This window comes from Entelurus aequoreus, linkage group LG27, assembly GCF_033978785.1.
Source record: "Entelurus aequoreus isolate RoL-2023_Sb linkage group LG27, RoL_Eaeq_v1.1, whole genome shotgun sequence".
Lineage (NCBI taxonomy): Eukaryota > Metazoa > Chordata > Actinopteri > Syngnathiformes > Syngnathidae > Entelurus > Entelurus aequoreus.
The window spans coordinates 9,962,934-9,986,844 of record NC_084757.1 but is presented as its reverse complement, the minus strand read 5'-3'; the positions used below and the strand labels follow the sequence as shown (position 1 = coordinate 9,986,844).

At 41.9% G+C, this 23,911-nt stretch overlaps 2 protein-coding genes across 3 annotated transcripts in view; one reads left to right on the top strand and one right to left on the bottom strand.

Moving 5' to 3' along the window:
- Positions 1 to 14,908, top strand: part of apc2 (APC regulator of WNT signaling pathway 2) — a 40,543-nt gene extending 25,635 nt beyond the window's left edge. For both annotated transcript variants that reach the window (XM_062038966.1, XM_062038965.1), the window contains 7 exons: positions 6,474 to 6,560; positions 6,814 to 7,216; positions 7,488 to 7,586; positions 7,655 to 7,794; positions 7,909 to 8,103; positions 8,215 to 8,429; positions 8,620 to 14,908. In XM_062038966.1, the coding sequence (XP_061894950.1) occupies positions 6,474 to 6,560; positions 6,814 to 7,216; positions 7,488 to 7,586; positions 7,655 to 7,794; positions 7,909 to 8,103; positions 8,215 to 8,429; positions 8,620 to 14,086 (6,606 nt within the window). In that variant the 3' untranslated portion in view covers positions 14,087 to 14,908. The remainder of the gene's footprint in view (positions 1 to 6,473; positions 6,561 to 6,813; positions 7,217 to 7,487; positions 7,587 to 7,654; positions 7,795 to 7,908; positions 8,104 to 8,214; positions 8,430 to 8,619) is intronic.
- Positions 14,909 to 17,912: 3,004 nt separating this feature from the next.
- On the bottom strand, positions 17,913 to 20,547 carry lg27h19orf25 (linkage group 27 C19orf25 homolog). The gene is made up of 3 exons (XM_062038467.1): positions 20,372 to 20,547; positions 18,429 to 18,581; positions 17,913 to 18,358 (listed from the first exon to the last, which is right to left on the bottom strand). Exons 2-3 carry the CDS (start codon positions 18,568 to 18,570, stop codon positions 18,180 to 18,182), a joined length of 321 nt encoding a protein of 106 aa, XP_061894451.1. The 5' UTR covers positions 18,571 to 18,581; positions 20,372 to 20,547; the 3' UTR covers positions 17,913 to 18,179.
- Between the last annotated feature and the right edge of the window lie 3,364 nt (positions 20,548 to 23,911).

Below are 23,911 nucleotides of genomic sequence, written 5' to 3'. Positions count from 1 at the left end.
TCAAGTTATTACAGTATGTCTCTATACACATGTTTATTTAATTTTTTAAAATACATTTTGGCCAAAGGGGGCGCCTTTCAATTTCTTACACACACTTGTTATTGCATATGTTGACCAGAGGGGGAGCACTTTTAAAAGCGACACACAGTCAATTTGAAAATCCCTCCTTTTTGGGACCACCCTCAGTTTTATAGATGTCACCACCAGGGGTGCAAATGAGACATTGTCTATTAGATGCAATGTTATTGGGACCATGATTTATGTCATCACTTGTTCACACCTCCTCATATGGAAGATACTTTTCCTTCTTCATGTCTCAAGAAGGGTAGAAACACAGAACACACACACACATTCTTGTATTTGTTACCTTCTTGAGACCTCTGAAAAATGCATACCTCTTTAGGACCACCCTTTCTAGATATATCAAGATTTGTATTTACATTATTAATAATATATACATAGTATGCAAATATAAAAAAGGTAAAGTTTTTATTTTTTGTTTGAATTTGGTTTTTAATCTTCATTATTTACCTCAAGTTATTACAGTATGTTTCGATATACATATTTTTTTTATTTGAATTTCTTACACACACTTGTTATTTCATATGTTGGCCAAAAGGGGGAGCACTTCAAATTTGTACACACACTTGTTATTGCATATGTTGACTTTTAAAACCGACACACAGTCAATCAGATGTGGGATCTGAACCGAGGATGTCGTTGTGGCTTGTGCAGCCCTTTGAGACACTTGTGATTTAGGGCTATATAAATAAACGTTGAATTTGAAAATCCCTCCTTTTTGGGACCACCCTCATTTTGGTAGATGTCACCACCAGGGGGTGCAAATGAGACATTGTCTATTAGATGCAATGTTATTGGGACCATGATTTATGTCATCACTTGTTCACACCTCCTCATATGGAAGATACTTTTCCTTCTTCATGTCTCAAGATGGGTAGAAATACAAGAACACATACACACACACACACACACACACACGCACACACTCACACACATTCTTGTATTTGTTACCTTCTTGAGACCTCCGAATAATGCCTACCTCTTTAGGACCACCCTTTCTAGATATATAAATATTTGTATTTACAACATTATTAATATATACATATTATGCAAATATAAAAAAGGTAAGCTTTTAGTAAAAAATGTTATTTTTTGTTTGTATTTGGTTTTTAATCTTCATTATTTACTTCAAGTTATTACAGTGTGTCTCTATATATAAATTTATTTTATTTTTTTAATTTAAATTTCTTACACACACTTGTTATTACATATGTAGGCCAGAGGAGGAGCACTTTAATTTTTTACACACACTTGTTATTTCATATGTTGACTTTTAAAAGCGACACACAGTCAATTAGAAAAATCCCTCCTTTTTGGGACCCTCCTCATTTTGATAGATTTCACCACCAGGGGTGCAAATGAGACATTCTCGATTAGATGCAATGGTTTTCCGTATTGGTACCATGATTTCGGTCCTAACTTGTTAACCGGTCCTCATATGGAAGCTACTTTTCCTTATCGATGTCTCAAGAAGGGTAGAAATACAAGAACACACACACACACACACACACACAAAGTCTACAATACGGTCTCTTCATTAGGTATTTATTAAGCGTTCCTAATATGCTGGCCACCTCCATGGTAGGGTACTGCGCCTCCTCCTCCTGACTCGAGCCGGTCGCCATGGAGATGAGCCGGGCAGCGATTGGCTGTCAGCCGGCTGCACAGTTGGCGCGGAGCGTGGTAGAATGTTAACGAGCTGAAGAGGCGACGAGGTCACGTCCGCGTTAGCCAGTCTGCCACTTCCTGTTCCTGCTGCGGTCCAGAATGCAGCGAGTCAAAGGTCATCTGCGTCGTCCCCACACCAAGTCCCCAAGTGGCCTCTTTGACCTTTCTGCATCCTGCTGTAAAATATCCGCCTGTGTCCATCTCATACTTGCCAAACTTGAGACCTCCAATATCGGGAGGTGGGGGGTAGGGGGTGGGGGGTGGGCGTTGGGGGTGGGGGGCGTGGTTGGGGGCGTGGTTATTTACAGCTAGAATTCACCAACTCGAGTATTTCATATATATATATATATATATATATATATATATATATATATATATATATATATATATATATATATATATATATATATATATATATATATTTATTTATTTATTTTATTTACATAAAAGAAATACTTGAATTTCAGTGTTCCGGTGGTTATCCATTAACTTCTCCGTTCATGATGAGTATATCATTTCGGCCACCGTGTTCAATGGAGAAGTCTGTTCTACATATTTACAGGCAACATACACCTTCCCCTTCGAACTGTCCTGGATGAACTGAAATTCTTGTTTCCATTCGTTTGAATTCGTTAGGCAAGCTGTTTATATTGTGGGAAAGCGGGCGTGAGAACAGGCTGTCCCCACTCAGTCTCAGGTCCGCATTGAGCTGGAGGGGGCGTGGCCTCCAGCCCCGGCTGAATACCGGGAGTTTGTCGGGAGAAAATCTCTGCCGGGAGGTTGTCGGGAGAGGCGCTGAATACCGGGATTGTCCCGCTAAGACGGGAGGGTTGGCAAGTATGGTCCATCTTTCATCCGAGACACACACACGTTGCACATCACAGCCAAGATGTTGCCGTGGTGACGGATGTAGGTGGGTCGGTATTTGTGTTTAAAGTGGAACAATTTGACTTTAAAAAACAACATTTGTTTATTGAGTTTTAATGGCAAATACATGTTACACAAATGTGATTACATTTCAAATGTTGTCCCCCCCCCAAAAAAAAAACAAGACGCCTACAAAATATAAAAAAAATAGCAAAAATTAATAAATCTGTCATATAGTTACAGGTAAATGTTGATTGTCCGCTCAGAGCACCCGTGTCAAAGTCATGGCCCGGGGGCCAGATCCGGCACGACATGTCCTTTAATGTGGCCTGCGAAAGCCTGGGAATAATGTGGATACTTCATCTTTCTTACTAAATGTTATCATTGTATATTTATTTATTTATTTATTTTTGTCCCGTCCAGCTTCCCAGGCAAATCATATAGTAGATGTAGATGCCCATATCGGCTGTTCAGATTGACTTTACAAGAGAAGTGTGGGATACTTCTCTCGTTGCCTTATTTGTATTTGACTTTATTAAATGTATTTATATTATCATTTGGTGCAGCCGGGCCGGAGCAGGAGGGGATAGAAAGAGGGAAAAAAAGGAAGACAGAGGGGGAAATTGTGGGGACAAGAGGGGGATAAGACAGAGAGACAAAAACAACAACAGCAAACACAACAACAACAACAACAACAATAGAGCAACATCAGCAAATAGGATATGTACAAATATGATAGTAAAAGTGATAGCAAATAAGCAGTTAGCGAAATAAATAATAATACAGAAATGACAATGAACATTATTACACTACCAATGGAGCAATACAAATACCAATAGAAATAGCGCTATTGATAATGAATAATACCAATAATTTACCTCTATTATCAACAATACAATTGTTCAAATGCAACAATACATATACGTAATGATAACTAGAGATACGAAAGAATGCCGAAAAAGGGAGGGGAAGAAAGAGAAGCAACCTATATTAACCTTGTAGATTGTTATAGTAACAATTGGTTAAGCTTTGTCAGTGTGCTGTGTGTTATACCCAGTTTACCCTAGGGCAACAACGTTAATATATATTTGATGAAACATGATTATGTGCATGAGTGTATGTACTGTATGTATATGTACTCTTATATGTACAGAATGTGTATATGTATGTTTGTACAGTGAATGTATATGTACAGTATGTGTATATGTATGTTTGTACAGTGAATGTATATGTACAGTATGTGTATGTTTGTACAGTGAATGTATATGTACAGTATGTGTATATGTATGTTTGTACAGTGAATGTATATGTACAGTATGTGTATGTTTGTACAGTGAATGTATACGTACAGTATGTGTATATGTATGTTTGTACAGTGAATGTATATGTACAGTATGTGTATGTTTGTACAGGAATGTATATGTACAGTATGTGTATATGTATGTTTGTACAGTGAATGTATATGTACATGTATGTGTATGTTTGTACAGTGAATGTATATGTACAGTATGTGTATGTGTATGTTTGTACAGTGAATGTATATGTACATGTATGTGTATGTGTATGTTTGTACAGTAAATGTATATGTACATGTATGTGTATGTTTGTACAGTGAATGTATATGTACAGTGTGTGTATATGTATGTTTGTACAGTGAATGTATATGTACAGTATGTGTATATGTATGTTTGTACAGTGAATGTATATGTACAGTATGTGTATATGTATGTTTGTACAGTGAATGTATATGTACAGTATGTGTATGTTTGTACAGTGAATGTATATGTACAGTATGTGTATATGTATGTTTGTACAGTGAATGTATATGTACAGTATGTGTATATGTATGTTTGTACAGTGAATGTATATGTACAGTATGTGTATGTTTGTACAGTGAATGTATATGTACATGTATGTGTATGTGTATGTTTGTATAGTGAATGTATATGTACAGTATGTGTATGTTTGTACAGTGAATGTATATGTACAGTATGTGTATATGTATGTTTGTACAGTGAATGTATATGTACAGTATGTGTATATGTATGTTTGTACAGTGAATGTATATGTACAGTATGTGTATGTTTGTACAGTGAATGTGCGTGTGGATGTACGAACTTTGAGTATGTAGGTATGTACTGTATTTGTGTATGTATGTGGGAGCGTGGGTACTTATGTATGTATGTGAGTATATGTATATTTGTATGTACAATATATTTGACTAGACAACTTGTATTTCAGTAGTAACAAACAAAGGCTCCTAATTTAGCTGCTGACATATGCAGTAACATATTGTGTCATTTATCTACCTATTATTTTGTCAACATTGTTAAGGACAAGTGGTAGAAAATAAATTGTTCATTTACTGTTAATATCTGTTTATTTTCTCTTTTCACATGTTCTATCTACACTTCTGTTAAAATGTAATCAACACTTATTCTTCCGTTGTTTGATACTTTACATTAGTTTTGGATGATACCACAAATTTGGGGATCAAATATGACCAACAGACGTTGGTCATATTCAAAGTCCTCATGTGTCCAGGGACATATTTCCCGAGTTTATAAACATAATATACATTTAAAAAAAACGAAATAAGATTTTGTGATGCTAAAAAATATCGATGTAATCATAGTAGTATCGACTAGATACGCTGTTGTGGTTGGTATCATTACAGTGGATGTTCGGTGTAGATTCACCAATGGCGTTTGTTTATATTGTAGCGTCCCGGAAGAGTTGGTGCTGCAGGGTATTCTGGGAATTTGTTCTGTAGTGTTTATGTTGTGTTGCGGTTGCAAATATTCTCCCAAAATGTGTTTGTCATTGTCGTTTAGTGTGGTTTCACTATGTGGCACGTGTTTATGACAGTGTTGGCGTTGTTCATACTAATACAGGTATACCGTACAACCCTTTATACAGTGTACAAAAATGCATGTCTGTGGTAAAACTAAAAAAAAATTACTTGACTGATGCAAAGAAAAGAAAAACAAACAAATGGCAACCACCCCCACGCCCAAAAACTCTTCCCCCCATTCATAAAAAAAACCCCATTGCGCCTCTTCTACTCTAAGCAACTGTGAAGAAACAACGTCGAAAATGTGACATCTCGTTATCAAATAAAGTGCACTAAGGTATATGTTTGGATAAAAGCCCGTTTAATTACAGCTTGCTAGCAAAACCTATTCCTTCAAGCGAATGTGCAAAAAATAAGAAGACCGATATAAAAACGGCAAATTAGTCAATAAGATAATACGAAATACTTAGTAGTCAATTTGACAGAACACTGCAACAATACCAGTGAGTACGTAGAACAAGATTGAAAATTAAGGCAAGATATCTCACGCTTCTGGGACTTGTAGTCTTCAAGACCCATAATGCCGGTGGCTATCTAGCATGCTAGCATGTCTCCTAGATTGCGACATTCCCGACTCCCATTTTTTGTCCAAAAAGACCGCTACCTGGTTGGGATCTTCAAACTTGTGGGTCTGGCCGTTGGGCAGAGTGATCCGTAGCGTCGCTGGATAAAGAAGACCAAACTTCACGTTGGGTCAGGAGTGTAGTCTCTTCTTCACCGGGGCAAAGGCGGTCCGTTTCCGAGCCACGACCGTAGTAAAGTCGGTAAAATCAAGATCCTCTTGCCCATGTAGAAGAGCGGGAAAGAAAATACTTAATATAAATATAAAATGTCACTTTCTGGCAGAGTCACTGCAAAACACATTCTACCTCGTCCCTGCTCAGCAGCGCCCCCTAGAACAATTTTATTTTGACTGCAAGTATTAACATTCTTCATACACAAATTGATTACAAATTTTTGCAAAAAGTTTATTGTGTTCTTCTTCTACTGTGTGTTTGCGCAGCTGTCGGGTGCAGAGAGGCCCCCTGCTGGAGAAGTAGACAACAACATGTCGGCAGGAACAGAAGGTGCAGCAGACGGAGCAAACAAGGTAGCCAATCAGTTTCCTCTAAGTGTACACTTGACACAAAGTTTTAATGCTTGATAATGACGATTAAAAGTTTCTAAATGCTGATCTGGACTGGACCAGACCCAACAAATACACCAACCAATCATAGCCTCTTTAGAACCACATGCTATCCAGATGGCCACATGTCCTCACACCGGAAGGACTTGGGTTCTGTCTGGTCTCAGCTGGGCATGAAGCAGACAGAATGCAAACTGTTGACTTGTAACCCCTGCAGGTGGAGATGGTGTTCTGGCTGCTGTCCATGTTGGCTAACAGGGACAAGGAAGAGATGTCCCGGACTCTCCTGGCCCTTTCCAGTTCTCAGGACTCCTGCGTCGCCATGAGGAAGTCTGGCTGCGTCCCCCTGTTGGTCCAGATCATTCACGAAGCTCCAGGCGGTGGTGGTGGGACAGCGGACGAAGCTGCCGGTGGCCCGACATCGTGCTGTAGCCGTGAGGCTAAGTCACGGGCCAGCGCCGCCCTGCACAATGTCATCTACTCCCAGCAGGATGAGGGCCAGGCCCGCCGGGAGATGAGGGTTCTGCACATGCTGGAGCAAATCCGAACTTACTGCGACAGTGGCTGGGACTGGATCGAGAACCACACCGAGACTTCATCTGGTCAAATCAGAATTACAGGTAAGCCGTGTTGCCCCTGATTCCAATGTAACCTGAACCAGTGTCCCTCGAGAACCTTAACTGGTTTAGTTAGGTTCTATTGGATGGTCAGATGTGGAATCATGCACACGAGCGAGAGTGTGTAGAGTTTAATTTTTTGGACAACTGTCGATAACAGATTGGATTAAAAATGGCACCTATTGACAAGTCCTTTTCGCAGAGCAGTCTGCTAGACAACATGGAGCACTTACAGAAATCTTCTGTTGTTCTTCGCTCTCTATCTGTTTGGCAGATATTCCAGAACCGGTGGACCCTCATCTCTGTCAGGCCATATGTGCCATAATGAAGCTTTCCTTTGAAGAAGAGTTCCGGCGCGCAATGAATGAACTAGGTAGGTGAACTACTTAAAAGATGAAAATATTCTGTATAAGCTGCTAAGATTATTGCATTGTCTTCCAGGTGGATTGCAGGTGGTGGCAGACCTGATCTACCTGGAACAAGAAATGTATGGCATGCAAAATGACCCCATCAACATGGCGCTTCGGCGTTACGCTGGCATGGCTTTGACCAACCTCACCTTTGGGGACGTGGTTAACAAGGTAGTGTTTACAGGGGGCAGTACTGAGAAAAGCTTTGATTAAAGTTATCTGTACTACCTGTGTCAAATACATGGTACTGTGCTCAGTTTCTGTATGCCTCATTGCACTCTGCAGGCCACTCTATGCTCCAAAAAGGGTTGTCTGCAGGCTTTGGTGTATCAGTTGGGCTCCGACAGTGAGGAGCTACACCAGGTGGTCTCCAGCATCCTCAGAAACCTGTCCTGGAGGGCCGACATCAGCAGCAAGCGAGTACTACGAGATATTGGCTGTGTGTCTGCTCTGATGACCTGCGCCCTACAGGCCACCAAGGTAACGAGCACCTTAAAGGCCCATTATGACCATTACGCTGAATGTTCATCTAAGGTATTTTTCCAATGCTAAGCAAGGATAAACACTCCCGAACTCCTTTCTGCTTTCCAGGAGTCTACTTTGAAAAGCCTGCTGAGTGCTCTGTGGAATCTGTCAGCTCACAGCATGAACAACAAGGAGGCGGTGTGCGCCATTGACGGTGCTCTTGGCTTCCTGGTCAGCACACTCACGTACCGCTGTCAGACCAACTCCCTGGCCATCATTGAAAGTGGAGGCGGGATCCTGCGAAATGTGTCGAGTCTGGTGGCTGCTCGAGAAGACTACAGGTGTGTTTGTGTGGGATTTTTGGAATGTTTTACCTGTTCTCCATCCCACATTTCCACATTTTCTTGTTTTGTGATGATCTCGTCATCGTAGTAAAAGAAAGACAAATTCAAAGATCAGAACTCTGAATGGACCAGGAGGGATGAAAGTCAAACTGTCAAATGATCACAAATCTGTGTTTTCTTTCTTCAGGCAAGTCCTGCGGGATCACAACTGCCTCCAGACCCTGCTGCAGCACCTGCGCTCGCATAGCCTGACTATCGTAAGCAATGCTTGTGGAACACTTTGGAATCTCTCCGCCAGAAGTCCCAAAGACCAGGAGCTGCTTTGGGACCTGGGTGCAGTGAGCATGTTGCGCAACCTCATCCACTCCAAACACAAGATGATCGCGATGGGCAGTGCTGCAGCTTTGAGGAACCTCCTGACCAATCGACCCCCCAAGTACAAGGATGCTTCGGTGCTCTCCCCGGGCTCGTGCGTCCCCTCGCTGTACATGAGGAAACAGAGGGCGCTTGAGGCGGAGCTGGATTCCAAACACCTCACTGAAACCTTTGACACCCTGGACAAACCGAGTCCCAAGCATTTGGGCTTCAACAAGCAGCTCCGTCACATTGAAAGTCTAGCCAAGGATTATGCGTCCGATTCTGGTTGCTTTGATGATGAAGAGGCCCCTATAGTCTCCAGTAGTCTGGATACTGGAAGTATCTCCATGCTTTCTATGTACCTCACCAATTCAAACTTCCTACAAAACCGTAAGCAGGACAATGAGCCAGAGAGGGATGTGGACCCGCCTCAGATGGACAGGAGACACGGGGTGTCTGATGATGTTGTGTCTGCTGCTGCTGAGAAGCTAGCTAAGAAAATCACCAGCACGGTTGCTAAAATTGACAGATTAGTGGACGACATAACCATGCACACGTCCTCTGAGGATAGTTTTAGCCTCAGCTCTGAAGATCACCTGGCAGATTGGCCTTATGGATTGGATGAGCTCAACGAAGCCCGAGCGAAGTCGTGTTCTCCATGCCGTCTCTCGGATACAAGCAGCTTGGCCCAAAGAGAGCGTCTCAGCAGGGCACATGCGTTACTGCGCCTCAAAAGTGCTCATACAAGTGTATCCACAGACAGCCTGAATAGTGGCAGCACCAGCGATGGTTACTGCGGCAGTAAAGACCAAATCCGACCTGCCCCAAAAGCTCCCATCCTCCAACAACGACCTAATCAGCTCGATCTTAAAGTGGCCCATCAAGAATACCTGAACGTTCAACCTGCCATTTTGAGTAAGATGACCCAGCAAGATATTCCTGAGAGAGATTCTGTGGATATCAAAGACAAAATATCTTTAGATCTCATTGACACAGATGCAGAAAAGAACCAGGATCACCCTGTGCAAACACCTGTAAGTGCATCAACTAAAGTATCCTCAGACATCAGCATGGCCTCCATAAAACTCTCTCCCTCATATCAACAAGTTCCCCTCATTCAGAGCGTAGCTAAATTTGGGGTAGCAAAAACATCCATTAACGTTCAGGCAGCTGAAGCCATGAGGAGGCAAGCCTGGGTACCCACTGTGATGACAGGGGGAAGCATGACAAAATATTCTCCAATGGCATCCAGCAGAAGTCCAACTATCGGGACCATGGAAACAGTTCAGAAATACTCGGTGGAGAACACACCAATCTGCTTCTCTCGATGCAGTTCCTTGTCCTCCCTGTCTTCTGGGGACGGAGTGCTGGATGGACAAAGTGACAATGAGTTGGAGAGTGACTCGTCACTTGAAATTATTGAAGTTGAAGATGGAGAAGAGGTGAAAAGGGCTGAAGAGGATGAGACCTTGGAGGATCTGAGTGACAGCCAGTTGCTTATGACTGATTCAAAAACCTTCCCAAGCAAAGAGGCAGATCCCATTGAAATTCAGTGTCCTTCCAAAAGGGAAAAGGTCTTCCTTAAGGGCTCTTTACCAGCAGAATTAGAAGACAGATCGCCATCCAGTTCTTCTGAAAACTATATTCATGAGACCCCTCTGGTCATGAGTCGCTGCAGTTCAGTCAGTTCACTGGGAAGTTTTGAGTCTCCGTCCATTGCAAGCTCAATCCAAAGTGATCCCTGCAGTGAGATGATCGATGGAACCATCAGTCCGAGTGATCTTCCGGACAGCCCCGGCCAAACCATGCCTCCCAGTCGAAGCAAGACTCCGTGTTGCGTCGAGTCAAATGGAGCTGAAGTGCAGACGGCTGGATTGGCAGGACAGTGGGAAAATAGTCTGCGAAAGTTAATGGAGGTTACAGACTCCAAGGACAGGTTTAACATTCCTCCCGACTTAGACACAATGATTTATTTCACCGTGGAAAAGCCCATTGAGAATTTCTCCTGTGCGTCGAGTCTGAGTGCTTTGCCACTTCATGAACACTACATCCAGAAAGATGTGGAGCTCAAACTGACCCCCCTGCTCCAGCAAAGTGACAGCAACCTACAATTTCATGATGATGATGACCAGGGCCTTGACCAAGGAGAGAGATACAGTGAAGGCAATTCCGATGACGACATAGAGATTCTAAAGGAATGTATCAACTCAGCAATGCCATCCAAATTCAGGAAGGTTAGACCTTCCTTGATGACCAACATTCCTCCTCATTATCTCAGTGCACAAAAAGCATTACATCTTCCAGTGTACATGATGCTCCCAAATGGCAAAACACAGTTGTGTCCTGGGAGGAGAATTGTCATCCCACACAAGGACATCAAGTATGACGATTCATCCGTCACTGATTCAGCTGAAGGTACACCAGTCAACTTCTCCAGCACAACTTCACTGAGTGATGAAACCCTGCAGTACTCAGTAAAAGACTGCAGGGCAAGGCCCATTTCCAAGCAAGGAATACTTGACGAGGAAGCAAAGAGGATTGAAGACTTGAGAATATTCTCCCACTTTCACAAGCCAAACAAGATGAGTTACCCGCCTGTGATTCCAACAGGCCGCTCAACCAAACACATCATTCCAACCCACAAGGTGCTGATGCAGAGCAAGGAAGTGGCCGACAGAGTTGCTAGTCAGAGGAATCGCGATCACTCGCCCAGCCATCAGAAGAAGATGAAATATCAGAGCTCCGCTGGAAAGCTGGAATTACCTGTCATAAAACAGAACCTGGAAAGTAACACTAATCAGGAAGGGCAAAAGAGAAACGGAGGACAAATGTCACATTCATTAGAGGGGGCTAAACACTTCTACCACAACGAGGAAGACAACAAGCATATTAGCAGAAACAGGATCAGGGAAGCAAGCAGAAATACTCTCTCGCGGAGCATGACCAACATCGGTCGGGTCAGTGTTTCCCAAACAAAGACGAGAGGATTTCACAGACTAAAACAAAACCTGATCAAGAGCGAATCACAGGCATGTTACTCATTGAGCTCATCACTTAGTTCACTGAGCGATGCCGAGTTTGAGGACCATAAATCAAAAGCTCAGCAGGTATGGTACAAAAACAGGCACAACAAAAGCCTAAATATGATGCAACAAGCCAAACCCTTGAGTATCCATAGCCAGTTTGATGAGCCAAGTTCTCCAAGTTCTGTCAGCATGGATTCAGAAGACGACCTCCTTCAGAAATGCATTACATCTGCAATGCCCAGGCAAAGACGAAAGATGGCCGCCAGGAAGAGGAAAGCAGAGAACAACCTAATGCAAATGCAGAAGACTTCTGATAGTTGGAACTTGGACGAGGACAGTGATGACATGGCGTGGGATCAAGAGTCAGACTTAAACAGTGTGGAGTGGAGAGCTATTCAGGAAGGTGCAAATTCTGTTGTGACCGGACTTCAGGCGTCCAAGTCTCAAGAGCTGTCTTCTGAAGAAACCGAATCAGTCATGTCGTTCATGTCAACATCCAGCTTCACACCAAAAGAAAAAAAGTTTGCTAAAGATAAAAAGGCTAACAAACCTCTGGACTTTGCACAGCGCAAGCCAGTCCCGAACTTGCCAGTTGTTTTCAGGGGCAGAACAGTGACCTATACTCCGAAAAAAGAGACCGCTCTTTCGCAAAGACCTCCACCCAGGAAAGTATCGACCAAGACAGATGCTCCAAAAAACCCAGAGCTTGCTCAGCACAGATCTAAAAGCCTTCACAGATTAGGAAGACCCCAGGACATGGAGCTGTCTTTGCCAAAGAGAAGCTCCACACCACCTCCAAGATTACCGAAAAGTTCTTCCTCTGGATCCTCACAGAGTTCTACACCATCCAAACAATCACAAAAGAAGCGGACATCGCCTCCCCAGACAATAAACAGGCCCATTCAAAAAAAGAGTGTTACACCAGCAAGTAGTCCCCCAGCAAGCAGCCCCCCTGAAAGAAAGGGGCGCTCTACCGTTGTCAACCGAGTTGATAAATCACAACCCCCTAAAACTCAGAAATCCCCAGTCAGAATTCCTTTTATGCAAAATTCTGTGAGGCAATCTAGACCTATTTCACCTCTGGTAGCCAACCATGTGACCATCAGGCAAAACCAGATCAACGGGAACAGAGTCCGACCTGCAAATCGTTTTGACCTGGTCAGGATGGCTTCAGTTCATTCAAGTGGTGGCGAAGTGGACTCAAATGGATTCTTGAGACAGTTGACTTTCATCAAAGAATCTAAGAATGGACTAAAACGTGACACTCCACGCAACATGACCCGAGTCCAGAACAGTTCCCCTCATCGAGCAGTTCCAGGGCCCTCAGCTGTCTTCCTTTGCTCGTCCCGCTGTCAGGAGCTTAAAGTGGCTGCCCAGTTTCCACGAAAGACCACAGGAAAAGGTGCTGGACAAGCACAGCAAGTCCAGAGAACTCAGCCGGGCCATCAGAAACAGCTCACAAACATTTCCAGGGCGACCTCCAGGGAACGGGACCTGCCCGAAAAACGTCCAGTCAGGAGAACCACCTCAGAAAGCCCCTGTAGGGTAGCCCAACGGAATGGGCCGAGCAGAGTTTGGGGAGCTCGACAACAACAGGACAAAGAAACATTTAAACGGCACTCCTCATCTCCCAGCATAAACATCCTGAGTCGAGTGACCAGTCGCTCTTCCCTCCGGTCGTCATCTTCCGATTCAAGCGGCAGAGCAAAAAGCGAGGATGACACAAAGAAGAGAGGGCAGAAATCTCGTCTGAATGACAGGGTCACCTGGAGGAGAATCAGGGATGAAGATGTACCGCAGATCTTGAAAAGCACTCTGCCAGCAAACGCGCTACCCCTGGTGCCTTCACCAGAAGAGGACAAGCCAAAAGTAACGGGTCTTCCAGGGAAACTGCCAACCATACTTCTGGCATCACGCTCCATGAGTGACGCAACGGTTCAGACTGACGATTTCTCTAATAACAAGATGAACTCCAGCACCTCTCCGTCAGTGGAATCAGCTTTATTAATCCCAGAGGACACGGCACGACGAGCACTCTTCAGAAATGTCCAAGATGGAGATTATGATGGATCCCTAAGAAGCCACAACAACCCTTCTACTGGAAAATCAGATGGCCATGTCGGCGGACTGGTCCATTTCCGCCAAGGATGCCCGAGCAAGGCGGCCAGAGTTCCTCCATTCAACTACACCCCAAGTCCCACAGCGACCCTGCAAGACGCTCAGGGCCAAGCCACCCACCAGGCCACCCACAAGTCTGAAGTAGACATTTGAGGAAGGACATTAGAAGAAAAAGTTGTGGACTATCCTTTACCTTAAGTTCTGAGACCTTTTTTTCTCCAACCCGCTGCATCAAAGCTTGAACAGTCACCATAGCGTCCATCTAGTCTACCTGAGGTCTGTGGCTGTGAGTTCGTAAGGGTCCAGGCTGGCCCGGGTGACAGGAAGTGACACCTTTTTGTACTTGTTTTTATATTTGTAGAAGATTCATTGCCTACTAGACATGTAGTCAACACATGAATCACATGAACGGTATGCACATTTTTGAAGGGACAGTATGCAAACTTTTGAAGGGGGCGGGCCCAACTGTGTACAAGCCTGTCATGTTGGACAATTTGCTTACACCGACCTGTTCGTTAAGTTCGCTTTGATTGGCATCTTCCTTTAAGTTCGCGACATGCTACGAGCTAACCGCTAACAATTCACTGTTTGAGCTGAACATTGATGAGTGATTGACAGGAGTCCATCATAGCAGCCTTGACTCGTGCGTCCTCATCAGGTTTGTAAATAATGATGCCGCATTAAACTAAAGACAGCATGCTGATGCATTCGCTGATGTCGGTATAACCTTCCAGTGGGCGTGTCTTGTACATGAAAAGGTCATGACCCCGCAGTCCTTTTATTGTATTCCTAGCTGCTTCAGTGTATATCCGTCAAAGTAGAGCTGCCATGAATATTCTCTGTAGTCGTACCATCATTCACCTGAAGGAGGATAACTGCTCCATGTGCATGTTTCACTACAGAACCAGCTAAAGGTAAAGAACTGCTGAAATGTCTTCCCCGTCATCATTGTTTATTAAAAGCTGTTGAACTATTTGTTTCTGTATTTAATAGTATGTATATATGTATATATATATATTTTAAAATTTTACTCCACTGTCCAAAAAAGGACAATCACCGTCTTAGTCTGACCACGGTGGTGTGTGTTAGCATTTGCAGTGTTAGCATGTGTTGGGGGGCAGAGCTTATCAAAGATGAGTATGGTCACTGTACACCACAGGTGTCAAACTCAAAGCCGGGGGGCCAGATCTGGCCCGCCACATCGATTAAGGTGGTCAGTCGCATCATTTAATGTGGCCTGCCACGTCATTTTATGTGATCCGTCACGTCATTTAACGTGGTCCATCACGTTTTTTACTGTGGCCCGCCATTTTATTCAATGTGGACTGCAACGTAATTTTATGTGGTCGTCGCGTCATTTAATGTGGCCTGCCACATCATTTTATGTGATCCGTCATGAATGTGGTCCGTCACATTTTTTACTTTGGCCCGCCATTTCATTCAATATGGACTGCAACGTCATTTTATGTGGTCCGTCATGTCTTTTTAAGTGGCACGCCATGTCAATCACGTGGTCTGCCACATCATTTTATGTGGTCCGTCACATCATTTAATGTGGTTGTCACGTCTTTTAAAGTGACCTGCCCTGTCATTCAAGTGGTCTGCCACATCATTTTGTGGTCCGTCACGTCATTTAATGTTGTTGTCACGTCTTTCAAGTGGCCCACCATGTCATTCACTGGTCTGCCACATCATTTATGTGGCCTGCCATTTCATTCAATGTGGTCTGCCACATCATTCAATGTGGTCCGTCATGTCTTTTAAATTGGATCGGCACGTCTTTCAATGTGGGCCGCCATGTCATACACGTGGTCTGCCACATCATTTTATGTGGTCCGTCATGACTCTTAACTTGGCCTGCCATGTCATTCATGTAGTCTGCCACATCATTTTATGTGGTCCGTCACGTCTTTTAAAGTGGTCGTCACGTCTTTCAATGTGGGCCGCCATGTCATACACGTGGTCTGCCACGTCATTGTATGTAGTCCGTCACGTCATTTTATGTGGTCAGTCACGTCTTTTATTGTGGCCCGCCACATCATTCAACGTGGTCTGCCACATTTTTTGTGGTCCGTCACGTCTTTTAGAATGGCCTGCCATTTCATTCAATGTGGTCTGCCACATCATTTTATGTGGTCCGTCACGTCTTTTAAAGTGGTCGTCACGTCTTTCAATGTGGGCCGCCATGTCATACACGTGGTCTGCCACATCATTTTATGTGGTCAGTCATGACTTTTAATGTGGCCTGCCATATCATTCATGTGGTCTGCCGCATCACTTAATGTGGTCCGCCATGTCATTCACGTGGTCTGCCACGTCATTGTATGTAGTCCGTCACGTCATTTTATGTGGTCAGTCACGTCTTTTATTGTGGTCTGCCACATTTTTTGTGGTCCGTCACGTCTTTTAGAATGGCCTGCCATTTCATTCAATGTGGTCAGTCACGTCTTTTAAAGTGGTCGTCACGTCTTTCAATGTGGGCCGCCATGTCATACACGTGGTGTGCCACATCATTTTATGTGGTCCGTCATGACTCTTAACTTGGCCTGCCATGTCATTCATGTAGTCTGCCACATCACTTAATGTGGTCCGTCACGTCTTTTAAAGTGGTCGTCACGTCTTTCAATGTGGGCCGCCATGTCATACACGTGGTCTGCCACGTCATTGTATGTAGTCCGTCACGTCATTTTATGTGGTCAGTCACGTCTTTTATTGTGGCCCGCCACATCATTCAACGTGGTCTGCCACATTTTTTGTGGTCCGTCACGTCTTTTAGAATAGCCTGCCATTTCATTCAATGTGGTCCGTCACGTCTTTTAAAGTGGTCGTCACGTCTTTCAATGTGGGCCGCCATGTCATACACGTGGTCTGCCACATCATTTTATGTGGTCCGTCACGTCTTTTAAAGTGGTCGTCACGTCTTTCAATGTGGGCCGCCATGTCATACACGTGGTCTGCCACATCATTTTATGTGGTCCGTCATGACTTTTATTGTGGCCTGCCATATCATTCACGTGGTCCGCCGCATCACTTAATGTGGTCCGCCATGTCATTCACGTGGTCTGCCACGTCATTGTATGTAGTCCGTCACGTCATTTTATGTGGTCAGTCACGTCATTTTATTGTGGCCCGCCACATCATTCAACGTGGTCCGCCACGTCATTCACCTGGTCTGCCACATTTTTTGTGGTCCGTTACGTCTTTTAATATGGCCTGCCATTTCAATCAATGTGGTCTGCCACTTCATTTTTTGTGGTCCGTCACGTCTTTTAGGATGGCCTGCCATTTCATTCAATGTGGTCTGCCACATAATTTTATGTGGTCTGTCACGTCTTTTAAAGTGGTCGTTACTTTCAATGTGGGCCGCCATGTCATACACATCATTTTATGTGGTCCGTCATGACTTTTATTGTGGCCTGCCATGTCATTCATGTGGTCTGCCGCATCACTTCATATGGTTCGTCACATCATTTAAGGTGGTCCGTCACATACAATGTAATTCATGTGGTCTGCCACATTTTTTGTGGTCCGTCACGTCTTTTAAAGTGGCCCACCATGTCATTCACATGGTGCGTCACGACTTTTAAAGAGGCCTGCCATATCATTCACGTGGTCTGCCACATCCATTTTTTGTGGTCCATGACATCTTTTAATGTGGCCCGCCATTTCATTCATGTAGTCCGCCACGTCATTCATGTGGGCTGCCATGTCATTCACGTGATCCGTCATGTCATTTAATGTGGTCCGTCATATCTTTTAAAGTGGCCCGCCATGTCATTCACATAGTCTGCCACTTCACTTTATGTGGTCCGCAATGTCATTCCATGTGGTCCGTCACATTAATTAAAGTGGCCAACCATGTCATTCATGTAATCTGCCACATCATTTACTGCAGTCCGATACATCAATTAAAGTGGCCCTCAATAAAAAGGAGTTTGACACTCCTGCTGTAGACAAAACACTCGTTTACAAGTTCCAAGCTTGTACAGAAGCTGTGAGGCATTTATTGACGTCCCTAAGAAGACTGTCAAACTTGACAACAGAAAAAACTGAACACACAAACGTGTGAGAAAACACAAGAAATGCCAGGAGTCCTAAAAAGAGAAGGTTAAAGGCTTCCATGTGATAATGCATTACCGCTGAGTGTGCATTCCCAGTGTAAGTCCTTGTGTGGTTTAAATGTCTAACAGCCAAGGTTTGGCTGCTAGATTCATGGGTCAGTCTTTGTCTCTGGAGATAGTCCAGGTCAGAGAAGTCCACTTTTGACCTCCGACACATCCCGGTCCAGACGCTCCCCGGCCGCTCGGAGCTCATCCCTCTGACGCTTCAATTGGACCTGAGCATCGTGCAGCTGCTGGTTGACAACCACATGGCGCCGACACTGCTGGAAGGTCCGCTCCACGTCTCCGTCGGGACTGGAAGACGCTGAGGACACAGCACAACAGTCCATGAAGCGCACGACCGGACAATGTCAACGCATGAAGTGGATCAGAACCATTAGGCTGCTCCAGGATGCTGAAGACCGGGTCGCTGGGAGCAGCTGCCCTGATGTCCTCCAGGATGTGGTCCACGGTGGGCGGGGACGGTCTACTGGGCAGCAGGACTCTCTTCTTGCTTCTCGAAGTCATGTTCATCATGTTCAGTCCACCTAGAACACGGACACGTCGTCATGCACGGGACAGTGAATGCAACATACGGCCAATGTAGCAACAACACAATGAGAAATGTTGACTTTAATGTCATCATGCAAGTGACAGTGAATGCAACATACATGGAAAGTAGCAACAACACAAGATACGTCCAGTGTAGCAACACCACAATAAGAAACGTTGACTTTTACATCATGCACGTGACAGTGAATGCAACATAAGTCCAAGTAGCAACACCACAATGAGAAATGTTGACCTTTACGTCATCTTGCAAGTGTCAGTGAATGCAACATACGTCCAAGGTAGCAACACAATGAGAAATGTTGACTTTTACATCATCTTGCAAGTGACAGTGAATGCAACACACGTCCAACGTAGTAACACAATGAGAAATGTTGACTTTTACGTCATCTTGCAAGTGACAGTGAATGCAACATAGGTCCTATGTAGCAACACCACAATGAGAAATGTTGATATTTACGTCATCATGCACGTGACAGTGAATGCAACACACGTCCAACGTAGTAACACAATGAGAAATGTTGACTTTTACGTCATCTTGCAAGTGACAGTGAATGCAACATAGGTCCTATGTAGCAACACCACAATGAGAAATGTTGATATTTACGTCATCATGCACGTGACAGTAAATGCAACATATGTCCAACGTCGCGACAACACTGATTTCACGTCATCGTGCAAGTGACAGTGAATGCAACTTACGTCCAATGTAGCAACACCACAATGAGAAATGTTGACTTTTACGTCATCATGCAAGTGACAGTGAATGCAACATACATCCAACGTAGCAACACAATGAAAAATGTTGACTTTAATGTCATCATGCAAGTGACAGTGAATGCAACATACATGGAAAGTAGCAACAACACAAGATACGTCCAATGTAGCAACACCACAATAAGAAACGTTGACTTTTACATCATGCACGTGACAGTGAATGCAACATAAGTCCAAGTAGCAACACCACAATGAGAAATGTTGACCTTTACGTCATCTTGCAAGTGTCAGTGAATGCAACATACGTCCAAGGTAGCAACACAATGAGAAATGTTGACTTTTACATCATCTTGCAAGTGACAGTGAATGCAACACACGTCCAACGTAGTAACACAATGAGAAATGTTGACTTTTACGTCATCTTGCAAGTGACAGTGAATGCAACATAGGTCCTATGTAGCAACACCACAATGAGAAATGTTGATATTTACGTCATCATGCACGTGACAGTAAATGCAACATATGTCCAACGTCGCGACAACACTGATTTCACGTCATCGTGCAAGTGACAGTGAATGCAACTTACGTCCAATGTAGCAACACCACAATGAGAAATGTTGACGTTTACGTCGTCATGCAAGTGACAGTGAATGCAACATACATCCAACGTAGCAACACAATGAAAAATGTTGACTTTTACGTCATCTTGCAAATGACAGTGAATGCAACATAGGTCCTATGTAGCAACACCACAATGAGAAATGTTGATATTTACGTCATCATGCACGTGACAGTAAATGCAACATAGGTCCTATGTAGCAACAACACAATGAGGAATGTTGACTTTTACGTCATCATGCAAGTGACCGTGAAGGCAACATACAGCCAATCAATGTACAGCAGCAACAACACAATGAGAAATGTTGACCTTTATCATTTTGAAGACGGCGTGACGTGGAAGAAGCTAGCTACTAAATTAAAACGACTGACACGTCACATTTTACAGCCCAATTCCATCCATGCAATGAGAATTAGGGCGCGTTTGTTTTACCTTTTCAACCGGTAAGCGTCACCGTTTCATCGACGAGCTCTTCTCAAGTTAATCTGTTACAGATGTATTCATTCTAATTCGCCATTCGTGCACAAAATGAGGCTGAAAGCGTTCTTACGCTTTTTCACACAACATCATACGTCACCCAATTCTTCTTCGTTTTCGTAGTTGACCATGACGCCGATTTTAAGACTGTTTAGCGCCGCCTGCAGTGTCGGGGTGAAAACGTCAAATACACGTTTTACAGGCTGTTTAACCCACATACTTGAATACACACTTTTTATATCTCCTGGCAGTAACCAGTAAGCTAACTAGCACATTTTTAGACTAGATTCTCAAAACTCCTGACAGTTATAAATATCCCAATTTATTTTTTTTATTTTTTTATTGAACAACAAACATACATTTATAATGCACACACAAGTCAAGGCACTTTCAACATAACCAACCATCTACACATCAGGTTGAGAAAATCACGACATCAGCAAAACATGTCAAGGAAAGAAAACAAAAGAAAATACAGATAGAGTATTAAAAATTAATAAATAATAATAATAAAAAATATGAAAAAAAAAAAAAAACGACAAAAAGTGCTACCTAAATCACTTTACATGTTTTTAACAAAGATATCAATTCAAGGGCTTTTGTACACTTAATCATCCTCCAAGATTTGATTGATAATTGTACATTATTAAGCCAATTAGAAAATGTCGGCCTTGCTTTCATAAATCGACATTTATGTAGAATTTTTTTTGCCTGGAGCATAATAATGTTGACAAACATTTCTATGTTACAGTCATTTATAAAAATACCAAATGTGATCTCTTCTGTAGAGAATGGGGACATCCCACACCCTTGTTTCTAAGATAATCTCTGATCTCCTCCCAAAACACATGTACACTCTCAAATTCCACATACACACGATTGACATCCTCTACAGCTCCACAGATATAACAGCCATCAACCTCCATGTTAAATTTAAGTTGCAAAAATCCTTTGAAGGGTATATTCCATTAATCATTTTAAATTGTATTTATTTAATTTGGGGAAGAATAAGGTATGTCATATATCTTGTCCTTATTTTCCTTAGCTCAACTTTTGTAAACTCCTTCAGGATATATTGTCTATGAACTGTGCCCGGAAAATATTCTCTCACTAAAACTGCCCTCATGTATTGTTGGAACATTTTTCATCACAGAAATGAACATCTTCAATATTAAGGTTTCTCAGACAAGGAGTAGTATTTGAATATAAAACATTTTGAGTCACCATAGATTTTTAAGGATAGAGGTATTGCTTTGGTGATCTTTTGAAACAGATTTTGTTGAACAACAACATTGATACTTTTCATACATTTTTTCCTACGTAAACAAACTGCCACGACTTTCTGACAGCCCAAATACCTACAGAGTTGCATTCTTCTATATATATGGATTTTTCATTAACTAGAATGTAAGGGTTATTCCATATAGGTGTGTTGTGTGGAGAGAAATTGTGTTTAAACAACAATTTCCAGTAAAGTAGGGTCTGTTGGTGAAAATCAGCCAGTTTGACTGCTAATGAGTTGACATGAAAGTCACAAGGCAACAGAAAATGTATTCCTCCCAATCTCTGGAATATGACTGTGGCAGTGCTCTGCCGTGGGTTCCCCTGACCACCACACACTGGCACGAGAGCCCGGTATTCTGGATTCAATAATGTTTTATTAAGTCCACTCTGCGGCAAACGCACTCGACTTTTCAGTCTTAGTCTCTCTTGCTCTCCGTTGTGCTCTCCAGCGTGTGTCTTTCTCTCTCTCTAACGCCAACTCCAACCACATGTCTCGTTCCGGCTGCTGCTAATAAGGGCGACAGGTGATTAGATAACAAGCCCCAGCTGGGCAATCTACTCACCTGCCGCTGGCTTCGAGGCTGGTCCTTACACACCCCGCTCTGCGGCAGGCCCGCAGACCACGCCCCCCTCCACAATGACATTTGGAAATATTTACCATATAGAACACGAGTTCGCAAGACCATTTTTTAAAACCATTTTAACTTTAAAACTCCATTCATGACTTTAAAGTCAATCATATTTTAAACCACCCTCTTCGACATCTTTAACCATATCTTCTTTTCTTATATAATGACATTTATTTTTCCAAATCAATTTTAGGTTGATATCATTAATAGTTTTAACAATCTTGGTTGTAGTAGGTAGGGAACCAGCCGGGTAGATAAGTCTGGATAAGAAAATAAATTTTAGTCAGCAAGATTCTTCCAAAGGAATTGTTTAGGATTGATTGATTTATTATGAATATTGATTGATCATAAATATGCCAATTCAATAAGTTGCGATATACATGTGTTTTGGGAGGAGATCAGAGATTGGCTGAGAAACAAGGGTGTGGAGATGTCTCCATTCTCTATAAAAGAGATCACATTTGGTATTTGTATAAACGACTGTAACATAGAAATGTTTGTCAACATTTTTATGCTCCAGGCAAAATGTTTTCTACATAAATGTTGATTTATCAAAGTAAGGCCTACATTTTCTAATTGGCTTAATAATGTACAATTATCAATCAAATCTTGGAGGATGATTAAGAGTACAAAAGCCCTTAAATTTATATCTTTGTTAAAAATATTTAAAGTGATTTAGGTAGCCCTTTTTGTCTTTTTATATATATATATATATATATATATATATATATATATATATATATATATATATATATATATATATATATATATATATATATATATATATACAGATAGAGTAATAATACTAAAAAATAAAAAATACATATATATATATATATATATATATATATATATATATATATATATATATATATATATATATATATATATATATATATATATATATACAGATAGAGTAATAATACTAAAAAATAAAAAATACATATATATATATATATATATATATATATATATATATATATATATATATATATATGCATATATATATATATTTTTTGTTGTTGTTGATTTTTTTGAAAATTAAAAATAAAATAAATATATATATGTATATACATATATATATATATTTTTTGTTTTTGTTTGTTTGTTTGTTTATTATTTATTTATTTTTATTTTTTTAAATTTAGTATTATTACTCTATCTGTATTTGCTTTTGTTTTCTTGCCTTGATGTTGAACACACAAAAGTTGACTGTATGTTTGTGGTTCAATAAAAATAAAAAAATGTTAAAAAAAAAAAAAAGTTTTTTTTTTTATAAACCTTTATTTATAAATTTCAACATTTACAAACAGTTGAGAAATAATAATCAAAGTAAGTACAAAAACAGTACAAAACAGTACAAAAACAGTACAAAACAGCGCCAGGGGTTTGTAAATTCAAAGTAACCAAAATAGAATTAAAAAAAAAATATAAATATATATATATAATAAACAAAGTGCAAAGCCATAGACTCACTCAATTTCAGTAAATAACTTAAATTTGAAACACAGCATCATCGTTTTCACAGCTTTTTGGTTGTTAGAGGTAGAGAGTGTTTATATGTTTACAAAATTTAAAAAAA